At 49.3% G+C, this 14885-nt stretch overlaps 1 protein-coding gene and 1 long non-coding RNA gene across 3 annotated transcripts in view; both read left to right on the top strand.

The window, feature by feature from the left end:
- Positions 1 to 2636, top strand: part of atg9a (ATG9 autophagy related 9 homolog A (S. cerevisiae)) — a 78616-nt gene extending 75980 nt beyond the window's left edge. For both annotated transcript variants that reach the window (XM_078227762.1, XM_078227763.1), the window contains 2 exons: positions 1270 to 1403; positions 1597 to 2636. In XM_078227762.1, coding sequence (XP_078083888.1) covers positions 1270 to 1403; positions 1597 to 1602 — 140 coding nt within the window. In that variant the 3' untranslated portion in view covers positions 1603 to 2636. The remainder of the gene's footprint in view (positions 1 to 1269; positions 1404 to 1596) is intronic.
- Positions 2637 to 11154: 8518 nt separating this feature from the next.
- Positions 11155 to 14465, top strand: LOC144503435 (uncharacterized). Its single transcript, XR_013499477.1, has 2 exons — positions 11155 to 13082; positions 13171 to 14465. It is a non-coding gene; the product is annotated as an uncharacterized LOC144503435 (long non-coding RNA).
- The last annotated feature ends 420 nt before the right edge of the window (positions 14466 to 14885 follow it).

Raw genomic sequence — 14885 nt, forward strand, 5'->3', positions numbered from 1 at the left:
ACCAGATTTCCTTCCTGAAAGGACAGTCGTGAACTAGATGGCTTTTAAAACAATCAAGTTTCAGGGTCACCATTACTGAGGCTAACTTTCAATTCCAGATTTATTCATTATTAAATTTAACTTCTACAATCTAGCGTGGTGGGATTTGAGCTCATGTCTCCAGATCATTGGCCTCTGGATTACTAGCCCAGTAACACTGCCACCATTCCCTGTTCTCCGTTCCCCGAGTGTGAACCAGCTCCACATGATCCCTGTTCACCAGCTGTTCCATAATCTCCCACCCAGCGAGCTGAGGGAAGGGAGAGTGCAAATTGTGGAGGAACTGGCTGGAAGTTGCTTCAACTCGGGGGGGGGGGGATGCCAGAGGAAAATTGCAAATGCTACATCCTCGTACACAAAAGGATGTAAAGATAAACCCTGCAACTACAGGCCTTAAGGCCATACAACATAGGAGCAGAAGTAGGCCATTCAGCCCATCGAGTCTGCGCTGCCATTCAATGAGATCAAGGGTTATGGGGATAAGGCAGGAAAATGGAGTTGAGGATTATCATAGCTTAAGACCATACAAAATAGGAACATGAGTAGGCTGTTCGGCCCCTTGAGCCTGCTCTGCCATTCAATAGGATCATGACTGATCCGACATTCCTCATGTCCACTTTCCCCCTAACCCTTGATTCCCTTCATAGAAATTCATAGAATTCATAGAAACCCTACAGTGCAGAAGGAGGCCATTCGGCCCATCGAGTCTGCACCGACCACAATCCCACCCAGGCCCTACCCCACATATTTACCCGCTAATCCCTCTAACCTACGCATCCCAGGACTCGAAGGGGCAATTTTTAACCTGGCCAATCAACCTAACCCGCACATCTTTGGACTGTGGGAGGAAACCGGAGCACCTGGAGGAAACCCACGCAGACACGAGGAGAATGTGCAAACTCCACACAGACAGTGACCCGAGCCGGGAACCGAACCCGGGACCCTGGAGCTGTGAAGCAGCAGTGCTAACCACTGTGCTACCGTGCCGCCCATGGATGGGGTCACTTTTTATTCTTTGTGGGTGTTTTATGTTGTGGTGAGCAGGATGTCGTGGTGTGGATTCTGTTATCTACAAAGGAAGAATGTGCAGAGTTATGGGGAGAAGGTCGGAGAATGGCACCAGGTAAATAGCTCATTCAGAGAGGCAGTACAGACCTGATGGGCCAAATGGTCTCTCTCTAAGCTGTAATGCAGAATGTGATTGGTTACTGTTTTTCCTGCGATCTCCAGATTCTACAGAGCCCCAAAGACCATTCGCCCGGCAGCCAATGGGGGGCTGGACAGAGGAGATCTCCCCCCCTCGGCAGCCGGAGACTGTACCAGAGGAGGGATCGGAGGACGAACTACCCCCACAAATGCACCAGGTAAACACACCTTGCAGCCTGGGGTAGGCCCAGGCACTGAGGTCCACACAGCAGGCAGGGTCAGTCTTGGAAGATTCAGATTTGGACTTTGAGGAAAGGTGTGGGTGGTTTTTTGTGGGTGGTTTTTTGTGGTCGGTTCTAGAAATCTGAACCAGTTTGTTCACTGAATGAAGTTCTTTCTTTTTTTTTGAAGGTATAGTAGAACTGGAATGAGTGATACAGGAGATGGAGAAGAGATGAGAGTTGGGACTCGCTGGTGTTTACTGACTGACGGTGGAATGCATGGCTCACTGGTGTGTGTTTGACTACATTCGTTGCAATCAAATTGTGTTTGTGTAATTGGGTGTTGAGGTGTGTCAAACAATGCTCCAGAATGTTCTGACAATGTTATCACATTTAATAAATCATTGTGAAGATGTTTGAATATTTATCAACAAATCTGGTTGGTTTCTGTAGCCCTCAGAATGCTGAAGAAGGTTTAAACAGCTCAAAGTCCCTGCTCTTAGCACAGGGGTGTGGCTCTGTGACACTCATGGAGTCGGAGTCAGTGATTCAGTCTCAGTCCCAGAGTCTCCCTCCCTCTCTCTCTCCGGTCAGTGACTCGGTCTCACTGCCAGACTCTCCCTCTCTCCCTCTGGGTCAGTGATGAGTTGACCACTCGCTGCTCTTCTCCCAAAGGATTCTTGGCTCCTTTACTTTCACTATCCTGTTATAGGGGATTACTATCTGACACACAAGTCCAATGCCACCTTTAAAAGTTTCAGCAAACAATTGAGGAAACCAATCTGGAGAAACTTTCCTCTCACAGGGAGACTCACTGTCAATGGAGCATAAGAACAGGAGGAGGCCTTTCAGTCTCTTGAGTTTGTTGCAGCATTCAGTTAGATTACAGTGGATCTGAATCTTTGTTCCATCTCCCTGTTTTGGTTTGTGTGGTTCAGGGCGGTTTGTGGTTCAGGTGTGGTTTGTTTGGTATGGGTGGCACGGTAGCACAGTGGTTAACACTGCTGCTTCACAGCTCCAGGGACCTGGGTTCGATTCCCGGCTTGGGTCACTGTCTGTGTGGAACATAGAACATAGAACATAGAAAGCCACAGCACAAACAGGCCCTTCAGCCCACAAGTTGCGCCGATCACATCCCCACCTCTAGGCCTATCTATAGCCCTCAATCCCATTAAATCCCATGTACTCATCCAGAAGTCTCTTAAAAGACCCCAACGAGTTTGCCTCCACCACCACCGACGTCAGCCGATTCCACTCACCCACCACCCTCTGAGTGAAAAACTTACCCCTGACATCTCCTCTGTACCTACCCCCCAGCACCTTAAACCTGTGTCCTCTCGTAGCAACCATTTCAGCCCTTGGAAATAGCCTCTGAGAGTCTACCCTATCCAGACCTCTCAACATCTTGTAAACCTCTATCAGGTCACCTCTCATCCTTCGTCTCTCCAGGGAGAAGAGACCAAGCTCCCTCAACCTATCCTCATAAGGCATGCCCCCCAATCCAGGCAACATCCTTGTAAATCTCCTCTGCACCCTTTCAATGGCTTCAACATCTTTCCTGTAATGAGGTGACCAGAACTGCGCGCAGTACTCCAAGTGGGGTCTAACCAGGGTCCTATAAAGCTGCAGCATTATCTCCCGACTCCTAAACTCAATCCCTCGATTAATGAAGGCCAGTACGCCGTACGCCTTCTTGACCGCATCCTCCACCTGCGAGGCCGATTTAAGAGTCCTATGGACCCGGACCCCAAGGTCCTTCTGATCCTCTACACTGCTAAGAATGGTACCCTTCATATTATACTGCTGCTTCATCCCATTGGATCTGCCAAAATGGATGACCACACACTTATCCGGGTTGAAGTCCATCTGCCACTTCTCCGCCCAGTCTTGCATTCTATCTATGTCTCGCTGCAACTTCTGACATCCCTCCAAACTATCCACAACACCACCTACCTTGGTGTCGTCAGCAAACTTACCAACCCATCCCTCCACTTCCTCATCCAGGTCATTTATGAAAATGACAAACAGCAAGGGTCCCAGAACAGATCCCTGGGGCACTCCACTGGTCACTGACCTCCATGCAGAGAAAGACTCCTCCACAGCCACTCTCTGCCTTCTGCAGGCAAGCCAGTTCTGGATCCACAAGGCAACAGCCCCTTGGATCCCATGCCCTCTCACTTTCTCAAGAAGTCTTGCATGGGGGACCTTATCGAACGCCTTGCTGAAGTCCATATAGACCACATCCACCGCTCTTCCTTCGTCAATGTGTTTGGTCACATTTTCAAAGAACTCAACCAGACTCGTAAGGCACGACCTGCCCTTGACAAAGCCGTGCTGACTACTTTTGATCATACTAAACTTCTCTAGATGATCATAAATCCTGTCTCTCAGGATCCTCTCCATCAACTTACCAACCACTGAGGTTAGACTCACCGGTCGGTAATTTCCCGGGCTGTCCCTGTTCCCTTTCTTGAATATAGGGACCACATCTGCAATCCTCCAATCCTCCGGAACCTCTCCCGTCTCCATCGACGATGCAAAGATCATCGACAAAGGCTCCGCAATCTCCTCCCTCGCCTCCCACAGTAACCTGGGGTACATCCCATCCGGTCCCGGCGACTTACCAACCTTGATGCCATTCAATAGTTCCAACACATCCTCTTTCTTTATGTCCACATGCTCGATCCTTTCTGTCCACCGCAAACCAGCAGTACAACCACCCAGATCCCTTTCCACCGTGAATACCGAGGTAAAGTATTCATTAAGCACCTCCGCCATTTCTAACGGTTCCGCACAAACTTTTCCCCCTTCACCTTTTAAGGGTCCTATGCCTTCACATCTCATCCTTTTACTCTTGACATATTTGTAGAAAGCCTTGGGATTCTCCTTAATCTTACCCGCCAAGGCCTTCTCATGACCCCTTCTCGCTCTCCTAATTTCCTTCTTAAGCTCCTTCCTACATCCCGTATACTCCTCTAAATCCTTAACACCTCCTAGCTCCCTGAACCTTCTGTACGCCTCTCTTTTCTTATTCACCAGGTTCATCACAACCTTCGTGCACCACGGTTCCCGTACCCTACCAACACCCCCCTGTCTCATCGGAACGTTGTCATGCAGAGCTCCAGACAAACATTCCTTGAAAATCCTCCACTTTCCTTCGGTACTTTTCCCCAAGAATGCCTCCTTCCAATTTACCCGTCTAATTTCCTCCCTGATGACACTGTATTTCCCTTTACTCCAGATAAACACTTTCCTAGCCTGCCTGATCCTATCTCTTTCCAATGCTATCGTGAAGGAGATAGAATTATGATCGCTATCCCCAAGATGCTCACCCACCGAGAGATCCTCCACCTGTCCAGGTTCATTAGCCAGCACCAGATCAAGTACAGCCTCTCCTCTAGTAGGCTTATCCACATACTGTGTCAGGAAACTCTCCTGGACACACCTAACAAACTCCTCTCCATCCAAACCCCTAGCCCTAGGGATATTCCAATCTATGTTTGGGAAATTAAAATCTCCCATCACGACAACTCTGTTATTCCTACATCTCTCCAGGATCTGTTTCCCCATCTGCTCCTCAACATCTCTGTTACTATTGGGCGGCCTATAGAAAACACCCAGCAACGTTACCGACCCCTTCCTGTTCCTAACCTCCACCCACAGAGACTCCGTAGTCAATCCCTCCACGGCGTCCACCTTCTCTACAGCCGTGACACTATCCCTGATCAACAGTGCCACTCCCCCCCCTCTCTTGCCTCCCTCCCTGTCCTTCCTGAAACATCTAAAACCCGGCACCTGAAGCACCCAGTCCTGTCCCTGAGACATCCAAGTCTCCGTAATGGCCACCACATCACAATTCGAAGCAGCAATCCACGCTCTAAGCTCATCCACTTTATTCACAACACTCCTGGCATTAAAATAGACACATCTCAGACCTTCAGCCTGAGCACTTCCCTTCTCCATCACTCGTCTAACCTCCCTCTTACCCTGTTTACATTCCTTATCTATTTGCGAGCTAACCTCCTCGCTCTCAGTCCCCTCATTCCGATTCCCTCCCCCCAACCTTTCTAGTTTAAAGTCTCTCCAGTAGCCTTAGCCAACCTTCCCGCCAGGATATTGGTCCCCCTGGGATTCAAGTGCCACCCGTCTTTTTTAAACAGGTCACACCTGCCCCTAAAGAGGTCCCAATGATCCAAGTACCCAAATCCTTGTCCCTTGCTCCAGTCCCTCAGCCACGCATTCATTCTCCACCGATTCCTGTTCTCACTCTCCCGCGGCACAGGCAGCAATCCCGAGATTACTACCTTTGCATTCCTCTTTCTCAGCTGTCTACCTAACTCCCTATATTCTCTTTTCATGACCCCTTCCCTCTTCCTACCTATGTCAGCAGTACCTATATGCATCACGACCTTCGGCTCCTCTCCCTCCCCCTTCAGGATTTCTGGGACTCGACCAGAGACATCCCGGACCCCTGCACCAGGGAGGCAAACCACCATCCGAGAGTCCCGTCTGTGTCCGCAAAAACGCCTATCTGACCCCCTCACCGTAGAGTCCCCAATTAGCACTACCCTCCTTTCCTTACCCTTTTGCACTACTGGGCCAGGCTCAGCTCCAGAGACACTGCCACCGCTGCTTCCCCCAGGTGGGCTGTCCACCCCAGTAGTACTCAGACAGGAGTACTTATTATTAAGGGGCACATCCACCGGGGTGCTCACCATCAACTGAGCTTTCTCCTTCCTCACTGTTACCCAGTTACCCTCCTCCCGTGGTCCCGGTGTGACCACCTGCCGATAGCTCCTGTCAATGACCTCCTCACTATCCCTAACCCGGCGAAGGTCCTCGAGCTGCAATTCCAGTTCCCTAACATGGTCCCTTAGGAACCGCAGCTCAACACACCCAGCACAGATATGGTCGTCCGGGAGGCTAGGAGCCTCCAGGACCTCCCACATCCTACATTGGGAACAACATACTGGCCTCACACTCATAATTGCCCCTTTAAACACACAGGGAAAAAAAAAGTGAATGAAAATTTTAAACTTACCTTTCCTCCTCCTGTTTTCTCCAAAGCCCTGCTCTCACTGGGTCTTTTTTTTTAGGTTAGAGGAGGAGGGAGGGTGGGATACTCTACAAGTGTAGAGTATCGGGATTCCTCTCTGTTCCAATTTATTGGGGAAAAAAAAAAATCTCTCTCTCCCAGACCTCCCTGCGCGACCACTTCCGGGTTTAGATATTTTTAAAGAAAAAACCCGCGAAAAAGTAAGTTAAAAATAACAGCGCTTACCCGCAGCACTCCTCTCGCGAATCTCTCCCTCTCTGCTGCACTTCCAAGACGCAATGAGGAGTTTGCACATTCTCCTCATGTCTGCGTGGGTTTCCTCCGGGTGCTCCGGTTTCCTCCCACAGTCCAAAGATGTGCGGGTTAGGTTGATTGGCCATGCTAAAATTGCCCTTAGTGTCCTGGGATGCGTAGGTTAGAGGGATTAGTGGGTAAATATGTAGGGATATGGGGGTAGGGCCTGGGTGGGATTGTGGTCGGTGCAGACTCGATGGGCCGAATGGCCTCTTTCTGTGCTGTAAGGTTTCTAAGATTCTGTTCTAAGATAGTTTGTAGCAGACTCCAATCTCATTGTTGCAGGGCTCTGGGTTCAGTTGCCACTCCAGGGGTTGTTCACGAAAAGTAAGGTTGATGTTTCGGTACAGCTGTACTGCACTGTCAGAGACTGCACTGCCATCTTGCAATTGAGATGTTAAACCAAGGGCCCTTCTTGGATGGGTGTAAAAGATCCCATTGTGTTATTTTGAAGAATAGTCAGGGAGTTCTCCCTGGAGCCCCAGCCAATATTTATCCCTCAGTCAACACCCGGAGTAAACAGATGATGTGGCACAGTGGTTAGCACTGCTGCCTCAGAGCTCCAGGGACCCGGGTTCGATTCTCGGCTTGGGTCACTGTCTGTGTGGGGTCTGCATGTTCTCCCTGTGTCTGCATGGGTTTCCTCCGGGTGCTCCGATTTCCTCCCACAGTCCAAAGATGTGCGGGTCAGGTGGATTGGCCATGCTAAATATGTGGAATTACGGGGTCGGGGTGGACCTGTGTAAGATGCTCTTTTGGAGAGTTGGTGCAGTCTCAACGGGCTGAATGGCCTCCATCTGCACTGCAGGAATTGTATGGAACATTGCTGTGTGTGGGATCTTGCTGTAACTGCATGTCCTACACTACAGCGAGTGAAGGACTTTCTGAAGTATAATCACTGTGGTAAGGGGCTTTGTGACATCTGGAAACACTGTATAAATCAATGTCTTTTCCAGTTCGAAAGAGTCACATTCGACTCAAAGCGTTAACTTTCTCCACAGAACCTGCCAGATCTGCTGAGTTTTTCGCAGATGCTGGAAAGCTGAAATACAAACAGTTTTTGTTTTTATATTGTTTTCTGTAATAACTCTAAATCACCGTACCCAGAATAAATCCATCAATGTCAGTTTTCAAATTTCCAATTGACCCCCAAATATACTCCGCATTTTAAAGTAATTGCACCCACATTTCCATTCTCCTTTGTGTCAGGAAGTGATTCCAGACCCCCCCCCCCCGCCCCCCCCCCCCCGGTCCCTGCCCCCACAAATGCCTGGCATGAATTCTACGGTTCTGCCCCCTTATTCTGGACTCCACCCTGCGCCCCCCCTCCCAGCCCCCCATCGCTGAACCTTATCACATCCTTTAATCATCGTAAACATCTTGATTTGATCCCCCATTAATCTACACTCGAGGGGATACAAGCTGAGTCTGAGTGACCTGTCCTTGGGATTTAATGATGTGGAGATGCCGGCGTTGGACTGGGGTAAACACAGTAAGAGTTTTAACAACACTAGGTTAAAGTCCAACAGGTTTGTTTGGTAGCAAATGCCATTAGCCTTGGGATTTAACCCTTTCAGCCCCAGGGTCATTCTGGTGAATCTGAGCTGCTTGTATGTGTCCACTAGCTTGTAACGATTTGTGTACATGAATCCCTAAATCTCAGCTTCTCGTTATTTAGAGAATATTCTGATCTGTCTTTCTTGGGTCCAGTGTAGGTTCTGTCCCCTTTCCCCAGATTGAACTCCACTTGCTGCAGTTTGCAACTCACCCTCTCCAACTATCTGTAACTCCTTTGCTCTCATCATCACACTATCTGTAATGACAGTGAGAATTGCAAATCTCAAACCCTTGTTTAGAAAGCGGTGTGAGGATAAGCCCAGCAACTGCAGCCAGTTAATTTAACCTGGCTGATATAGAAGCTTTTACAATCACAGGTGCGGGATAAAGTGAACAGTAACTTGAATAAATTTGGATTAATTAAGGAAAGGCAGCATGGATTAATTAAGGGGAAATTTTGTTGAGCTGACATGCTGGAAGTTTTTGATGAGGCAGCAGTGAGGTTGATAAGGATAATGTTGTTGATGTGTACATGGACTTACAAAGGCAATTGATTAGGTGCTACTTAACAGGCTTATCAGCAAAACTAAAGCCTGTGGGATAAAAGGGACAGGAGAAGCATGGATATGAAATTGGCAAAGTGACAGGAAACAGAGTCAAAGAACAAAGAACAGTACAGCACAGGAACAGGCCCTTCGGCCCTCCAAGCCTGCACCGACCATGCTGCCCGACTGAATTAAAACCGTATACACTTACCGAGTCCGTATCCTTCCATTCCCATCCTATTCATGTATTAGTCTAGTTGCCTCTTAAATGCCGCTATCGTAGCTGCTCCCACCCCCTCCCCGGGCAGCGCGTTCCAGACACTCACCACCCTCTGTGTAAAAGACTTGCCTCACACATCTCCTCTAAACTTTTCCCCACGCACCTTAAACCTATGTCCCCGAGTACTTGACTTTTCTGCCCGAGGAAAGAGCATCTGACCATCCACTCTGTCCATGCCACTCATAATCTTGTAAACCTCTATCAGGTCACCTCTCAACCTCCGTCGTTCCAGTGAGAACAAACCGAGTTTATCCAACCTCTCCTCATAGCTAATACCCTCCAGACCAGGCAACATCCTAGTAACCTTTACTAATTCGAGGCACAACTCTTTAGGAAGGCTGTGAAGACATCGGTGAGGCTGTGAGAAGATGTGAAAACATTAATGAGGGTGCCGAGAAACATAGGGAGCAGGAGGAGGCCATTCGACCCTTCTAGCCTGTTCCACCATTCATTATGATCATGGCTGATCATCCAACTCAGTAGCTTGATCCTGCCTTCCCCCCATGTCCTTTGATCCCCTTTGCCCCAAGAGCTATAGTTAACTCCTTCTTGAAAATATAGAATGCTTTGGCCTCAACTGCTTTCTGTGGTAGTGAATTCCACAGATTCACCACTCTCTGGGTGAAGAAATGTCTCCTGATCTCAGTGGGAAATGGTTTACCTTGTTAGACCTTGACCCCTGGTTCTGGACTCCCCCACCATCGGGAACATCCCTCCTGCACTACCCTGTCTAGTCCTATTAGAATTTTATATGTTTCTATGACGTTCCCCCTTCAGTCTTCTGAACTCCAGCTCAATCTCTCTTAAATCTCAGTCCCGCCACCCTAGGAATCAGCCTGGTAAACCTTCACTGCACTCCCTCGAGAGCATCTTTCCTCAGAAAAGGAAACCAAAACTGCACACAATACTCTAGGCGTGGCCTCACCAAGGACCTGTATAATTGCAACAACGCATCTCTGCTCCTGTACTTGAAACCTCTCGCAATGAACAAAGAAGAATACAGCACAGGAACAGGCCCTTCGGCCCTCCAAGCCTGCACCGATCACGTGTTCCTAACCAGACCATCCGTTTGTATCCCTCTATTCCCAGTCTGCTCATGTGGCCATCTAGATAAATCTTAAATGATCCTAGTGCGTCTGCCTCAACCACCTTGCTTGGAAGCGCATTCCAGGCCCCCACCACCCTCTGTGTAAAATACGTCCCCCGCATATCTGTATTGAACCTTGCCCCCCTTACCTTGAACTTGTCACCCCTTGTGTTTGTCATTTCTGACCTGGGAAAAAGCTTCCAACTGTTCACCCTATCTATGCCCTTCATAATTTTATAAACTTCTATTAGGTCGCCTCTCAACCTTCATCTTTCCAGGGAGAACAACCCTAGTTTACTCAATCTCACCTCATAGCTAATACCCTCCATACCAGGCAACATCCTGGTAAACCTTCTCTGCACTCTCTCCAAAGCCTCCACATCCTTCTGGTAGTGTGGCGACCAGAACTGGACGCAGTATTCCAAATGTGGCCTAACCAACGTTCTATACAGCTGCAACATCATGTGCCAACTTTTATACTCTATGCCCTGTCCAATAAAGGCAAGCATGCCATATGCCTTCTTGACCACCCTCTCCACCTGTGCTGCCACCTTTAAGGATCTGTGAACTTGCACACCCAGGTCCCTCTGTGTGTCTATACTCCTAATGGTTCTGCCATTTATTGTATAGCTCCTCCCTGCATTAGATCTACCAGAATGCATCACTTCGCATTTATCTGGATTAAATTCCATCTGCCATTTCTCCGCCCAATTTTCCAGCCTATCTATATCCTGCTGTATTCTCTGACAATGTTCATCACTATCCGCAACTCCAGAAATCTTTGTGTCGTCCGCAAACTTACTAATCAGACCAGCTACATCTTCCTCCAAATCATTTATATATATCACAAACAGCAGAGGTCCCAGTACAGAGCCCTGCGGAACACCACTAGTCACTGACCTCCAATCAGAAAAAGACCCCTCCACTGCTACCTTCTGTCTTCTATGGCCAAGCCAGTTCTGTACCCATCTAGCTAGCTCACCTTTTATCCCATGAGATTTAAACTTTTGCACCAGTCTGCCACGAGGGACCTTGTCAAACGCTTTACTAAAATCCATATAGACGACACCCATGGCCCTTTTGTCACCTTCTCAAAAAACTCAACCAAATTTGTGAGGCATGACCTCCCTCCACCACAGACAATATCCCAGTAAACGAACATGCCGTTTGCCACCTTTACCCCCTGCTGCACCTGCATGCTTACCTTCAGTGACTGGTGCACAAGGACACCCAGGTCCCGCTGCACACTCCCCTCTCCCAATTTACAGCCATTCATCTTCCTTCGTGTTTTTGCGACCGAAGTGGATACCTAACTTTTATCTACATTATACTCTGAGTGTGGGAGGCAGATTCACACAGCGAGTGGTTAGGATCTGGAATGTACTGTCTGAGAGTGTGGTGGAGACAGATTCACACAGCGAGTGATTAGGATCTGGAATGTACTGTCTGAGAGTGTGGTGGAGACAGATTCACACAGCGAGTGGTTAGGATCTGGAATGCACTGTCTGAGAGTGTGGTGGAGACAGATTCACACAGCGAGTGGTTAGGATCTGGAATGCACTGTCTGAGAGTGTGGTGGAGACAGATTCACACAGCGAGTGGTTAGGATCTGGAATGCACTGTCTGAGAGTGTGGTGGAGACAGATTCACACAGCGAGTGGTTAGGATCTGGAATGCACTGTCTGAGAGTGTGGTGGAGACAGATTCACACAGCGAGTGGTTAGGATCTGGAATGTACTGTCTGAGAGTGTGGTGGAGACAGATTCACACAGCGAGTGGTTAGGATCTGGAATGTACTGTCTGAGAGTGTGGTGGAGACAGATTCACACAGCGAGTGGTTAGGATCTGGAATGCACTGTCTGAGAGTGTGGTGGAGACAGATTCACACAGCGAGTGGTTAGGATCTGGAATGCACTGTCTGAGAGTGTGGTGGAGACAGATTCACACAGCGAGTGGTTGGGGTGAGCTGTGTTGTTCTGGATGTGCTGAATAGTAACCTCCTGTGCTCTAACTGTTCTATAATTCTATTGTATCGCCTCATTTAGTGTCAGCAGAGGATATATATTCAGTGTATATGTATTTCTATACTGACCTGAATATATGTGGTTTCCTATTCCTTCAACCAGATCATTTATAAATATAGTGAAAAGCTGAGGCCCCAGATCCCCGGGAGACACCACTGGCCTCATTCCCATTAACTCTCTCCGAGTTCCTAACCAGATCCCTATCCGTGTCAGTCGATTGCCTCCAATTCCAAGGAAAGCCCCTGTCATTGGATACCATACATGTTACCTTGGCAACATCACTGGAAGCACAGTATTGTTTCCATAAGAACAGGAGGAACCCTTTGGCTGCCTAGACATTCCATTCGATTTATTTTTGCTCGCAGTGAAGGAGAAGCCAGTGAGGGGTGTGGAGCCAAGGGTGACTCAATCCCCGCAGCTTGAGGAGTAGAAGCTGCCCTCCCCAGCCAATCTCCGCAGCACTCAGCTAAGAGCAGAGAGACTCTCACAAGGTGGGCAGTGCCACTGGGGTGTGTTTCGGGAGCTGTCCATTCAGCATTCTGAGGGTTCGCTGTTACCACGGAAATTTCAGGCAGGAACTTCATCACTTGTACAAACCGCAGGAGCTGGGAATATCGGAGAGGTAGCTGAATAAATGCCTGGTGTTAGGGTGGCAAAACTCACTGCCATAGTTGCTGAAAGAAAACAGCGTGTTAATATATCAACTGTACAGCACAATGTGCCAAGACATCTTGGTGAGATAGAGCACAAACTGCATAGGCAAAGCCCTGGGGCAATGAGGGCCTGTCTCCTCGTCCTGGGGCAGAGAGGGCCTGTCCCCTCGTCCTGGGGCAGTGAGAGCCTGTCCCCTCGTCCTGGGGCAGTGAGAGCCTGTCCCCTCGTCCTGGGGCAGTGAGAGCCTGTCCCCTCGTCCTGGGGCAGAGAGGGCCTGTCCCCTCGTCCTGGGGCAGTGAGAGCCTGTCCCCTCGTCCTGGGGCAGAGAGAGCCTGTCCCCTCGTCCTGGGGCAGAGAGAGCCTGTCCCCTCGTCCTGGGGCAGAGAGAGCCTGTCCCCTTGTCCTGGGGCAGAGAGAGCCTGTCCCCTCGTCCTGGGGCAGTGAGGGCCTGTCCCCTCGTCCTGGGGCAGTGAGGGCCTGTCCCCTCGTCCTGGGGCAGTGAGGGCCTGTCCCCTCGTCCTGGGGCAGTGAGAGCCTGTCCCCTTGTCCTGGGGCAGTGAGGGCCTGTCCCCTCGTCCTGGGGCAGTGAGAGCCTGTCCCCTCGTCCTGGGGCAGAGAGAGCCTGTCTCCTCGTCCTGGGGCAGAGAGAGCCTGTCCCCTCGTCCTGGGGCAATGAGAGCCTGTCCCCTCGTCCTGGGGCAGTGAGAGCCTGTCTCCTCGTCCTGGGCTCATTTCCTTCGTTCCTATTTCACAGATTCTCAGTTTAGTTACATTCCTGGAGCAGGCCACGTCCTGTCTGTAAATGTCTGGAGGTGCTGATCGACCTTGTGTTACCTCGCCCACACCTCCCCAACACGGAGCTACCCTGGGGAGGGCTCCCGGGTAGGACCTGCTCGCAGTGTTTCTGCCTTTCTTAGCCTTCCACTGCGAGATCTTGGCTCACCCATAATTATAGATTCGATAAATCAGAAACAAACTCTTTGCCCTGAGCTGCCTGTGTTGGTGTTTAGCCTGTACCCGGGCTGTCCGGGTATCCTGACCCGAGGTGCTGTCCCCACCTCTGTTTGCCCCCCCTTTCCTTCACCCCCAGACTTGAAGCTGTTGTTTTATGTGCGGATCAGACCCAAAGCTCCAGCTTCCCCCTGAAGTGGGTTGTGAGGACCTGGGACCCGAAGAACAGAACAGTTTGCCTGCTGTCCTCACCCAGCACTCCTCTCTTTATCCTCACTACTGCCTTGTCTTCTTGCTTGCTCTTTAACCTTGCTGTATATAAACCATGGCTGCTGCATTTGCCAATTTTGATGGAGTGACTATTTCAGAGTAATTCATTATGTGTGGGGTGTTTGATGTGCAGGAGAGATGATTCGGACTTTGACTTTAATAATAACTCCGATTGTAACTGTGGTTCTTGTGCTCTCTCAGCCTGAACCTATCAGTGAATCAGGATATTTGCACTTTTTAATCATCTGTGTACAGACTTGTTTTGTATGGAATCTGTATATTGCACATTTTTTATAAAAGTGTAGCCATTGGTAATAAAATGTATAATAATGTCACAACAAGACCGATGGCTGGCCTTTTCCTTTCCTATCAAAGGAGTTTACCCTCAACACTTCACTGTCCCTGGGTCAGAATCCCACAACCCCCTCCCTAACAGCACGGTGGGTGTGTCTACACCACACAGACTGCAGCGGGTTCAAGAAGGCAGCTCATCACCACCTTCTCAAGGGCAATTAGGGATGGGTAATAAATGCTGGTCTAACCAGCATGACATCCATATCTCATTAACAAATGAATAAAATATCCTGCTGTGTTTCTCTGCAGTTTCCAGCTCTGTCCAGTAGAGAGCAGTCACACATCACTAATGTCTCCAGCCCCTCCACTGCATTTATGGTAAACACATTTCCAGTTATTTCTGAATTCAGCCGCAACTTCCATCCTTTGAGGTCGATCTAAATGCCCTTAATGTGTTGTCCATGCAC

Source organism: Mustelus asterias, chromosome 14, assembly GCF_964213995.1.
Source record: "Mustelus asterias chromosome 14, sMusAst1.hap1.1, whole genome shotgun sequence".
NCBI classification, from domain to species: Eukaryota; Metazoa; Chordata; class Chondrichthyes; order Carcharhiniformes; family Triakidae; genus Mustelus; species Mustelus asterias.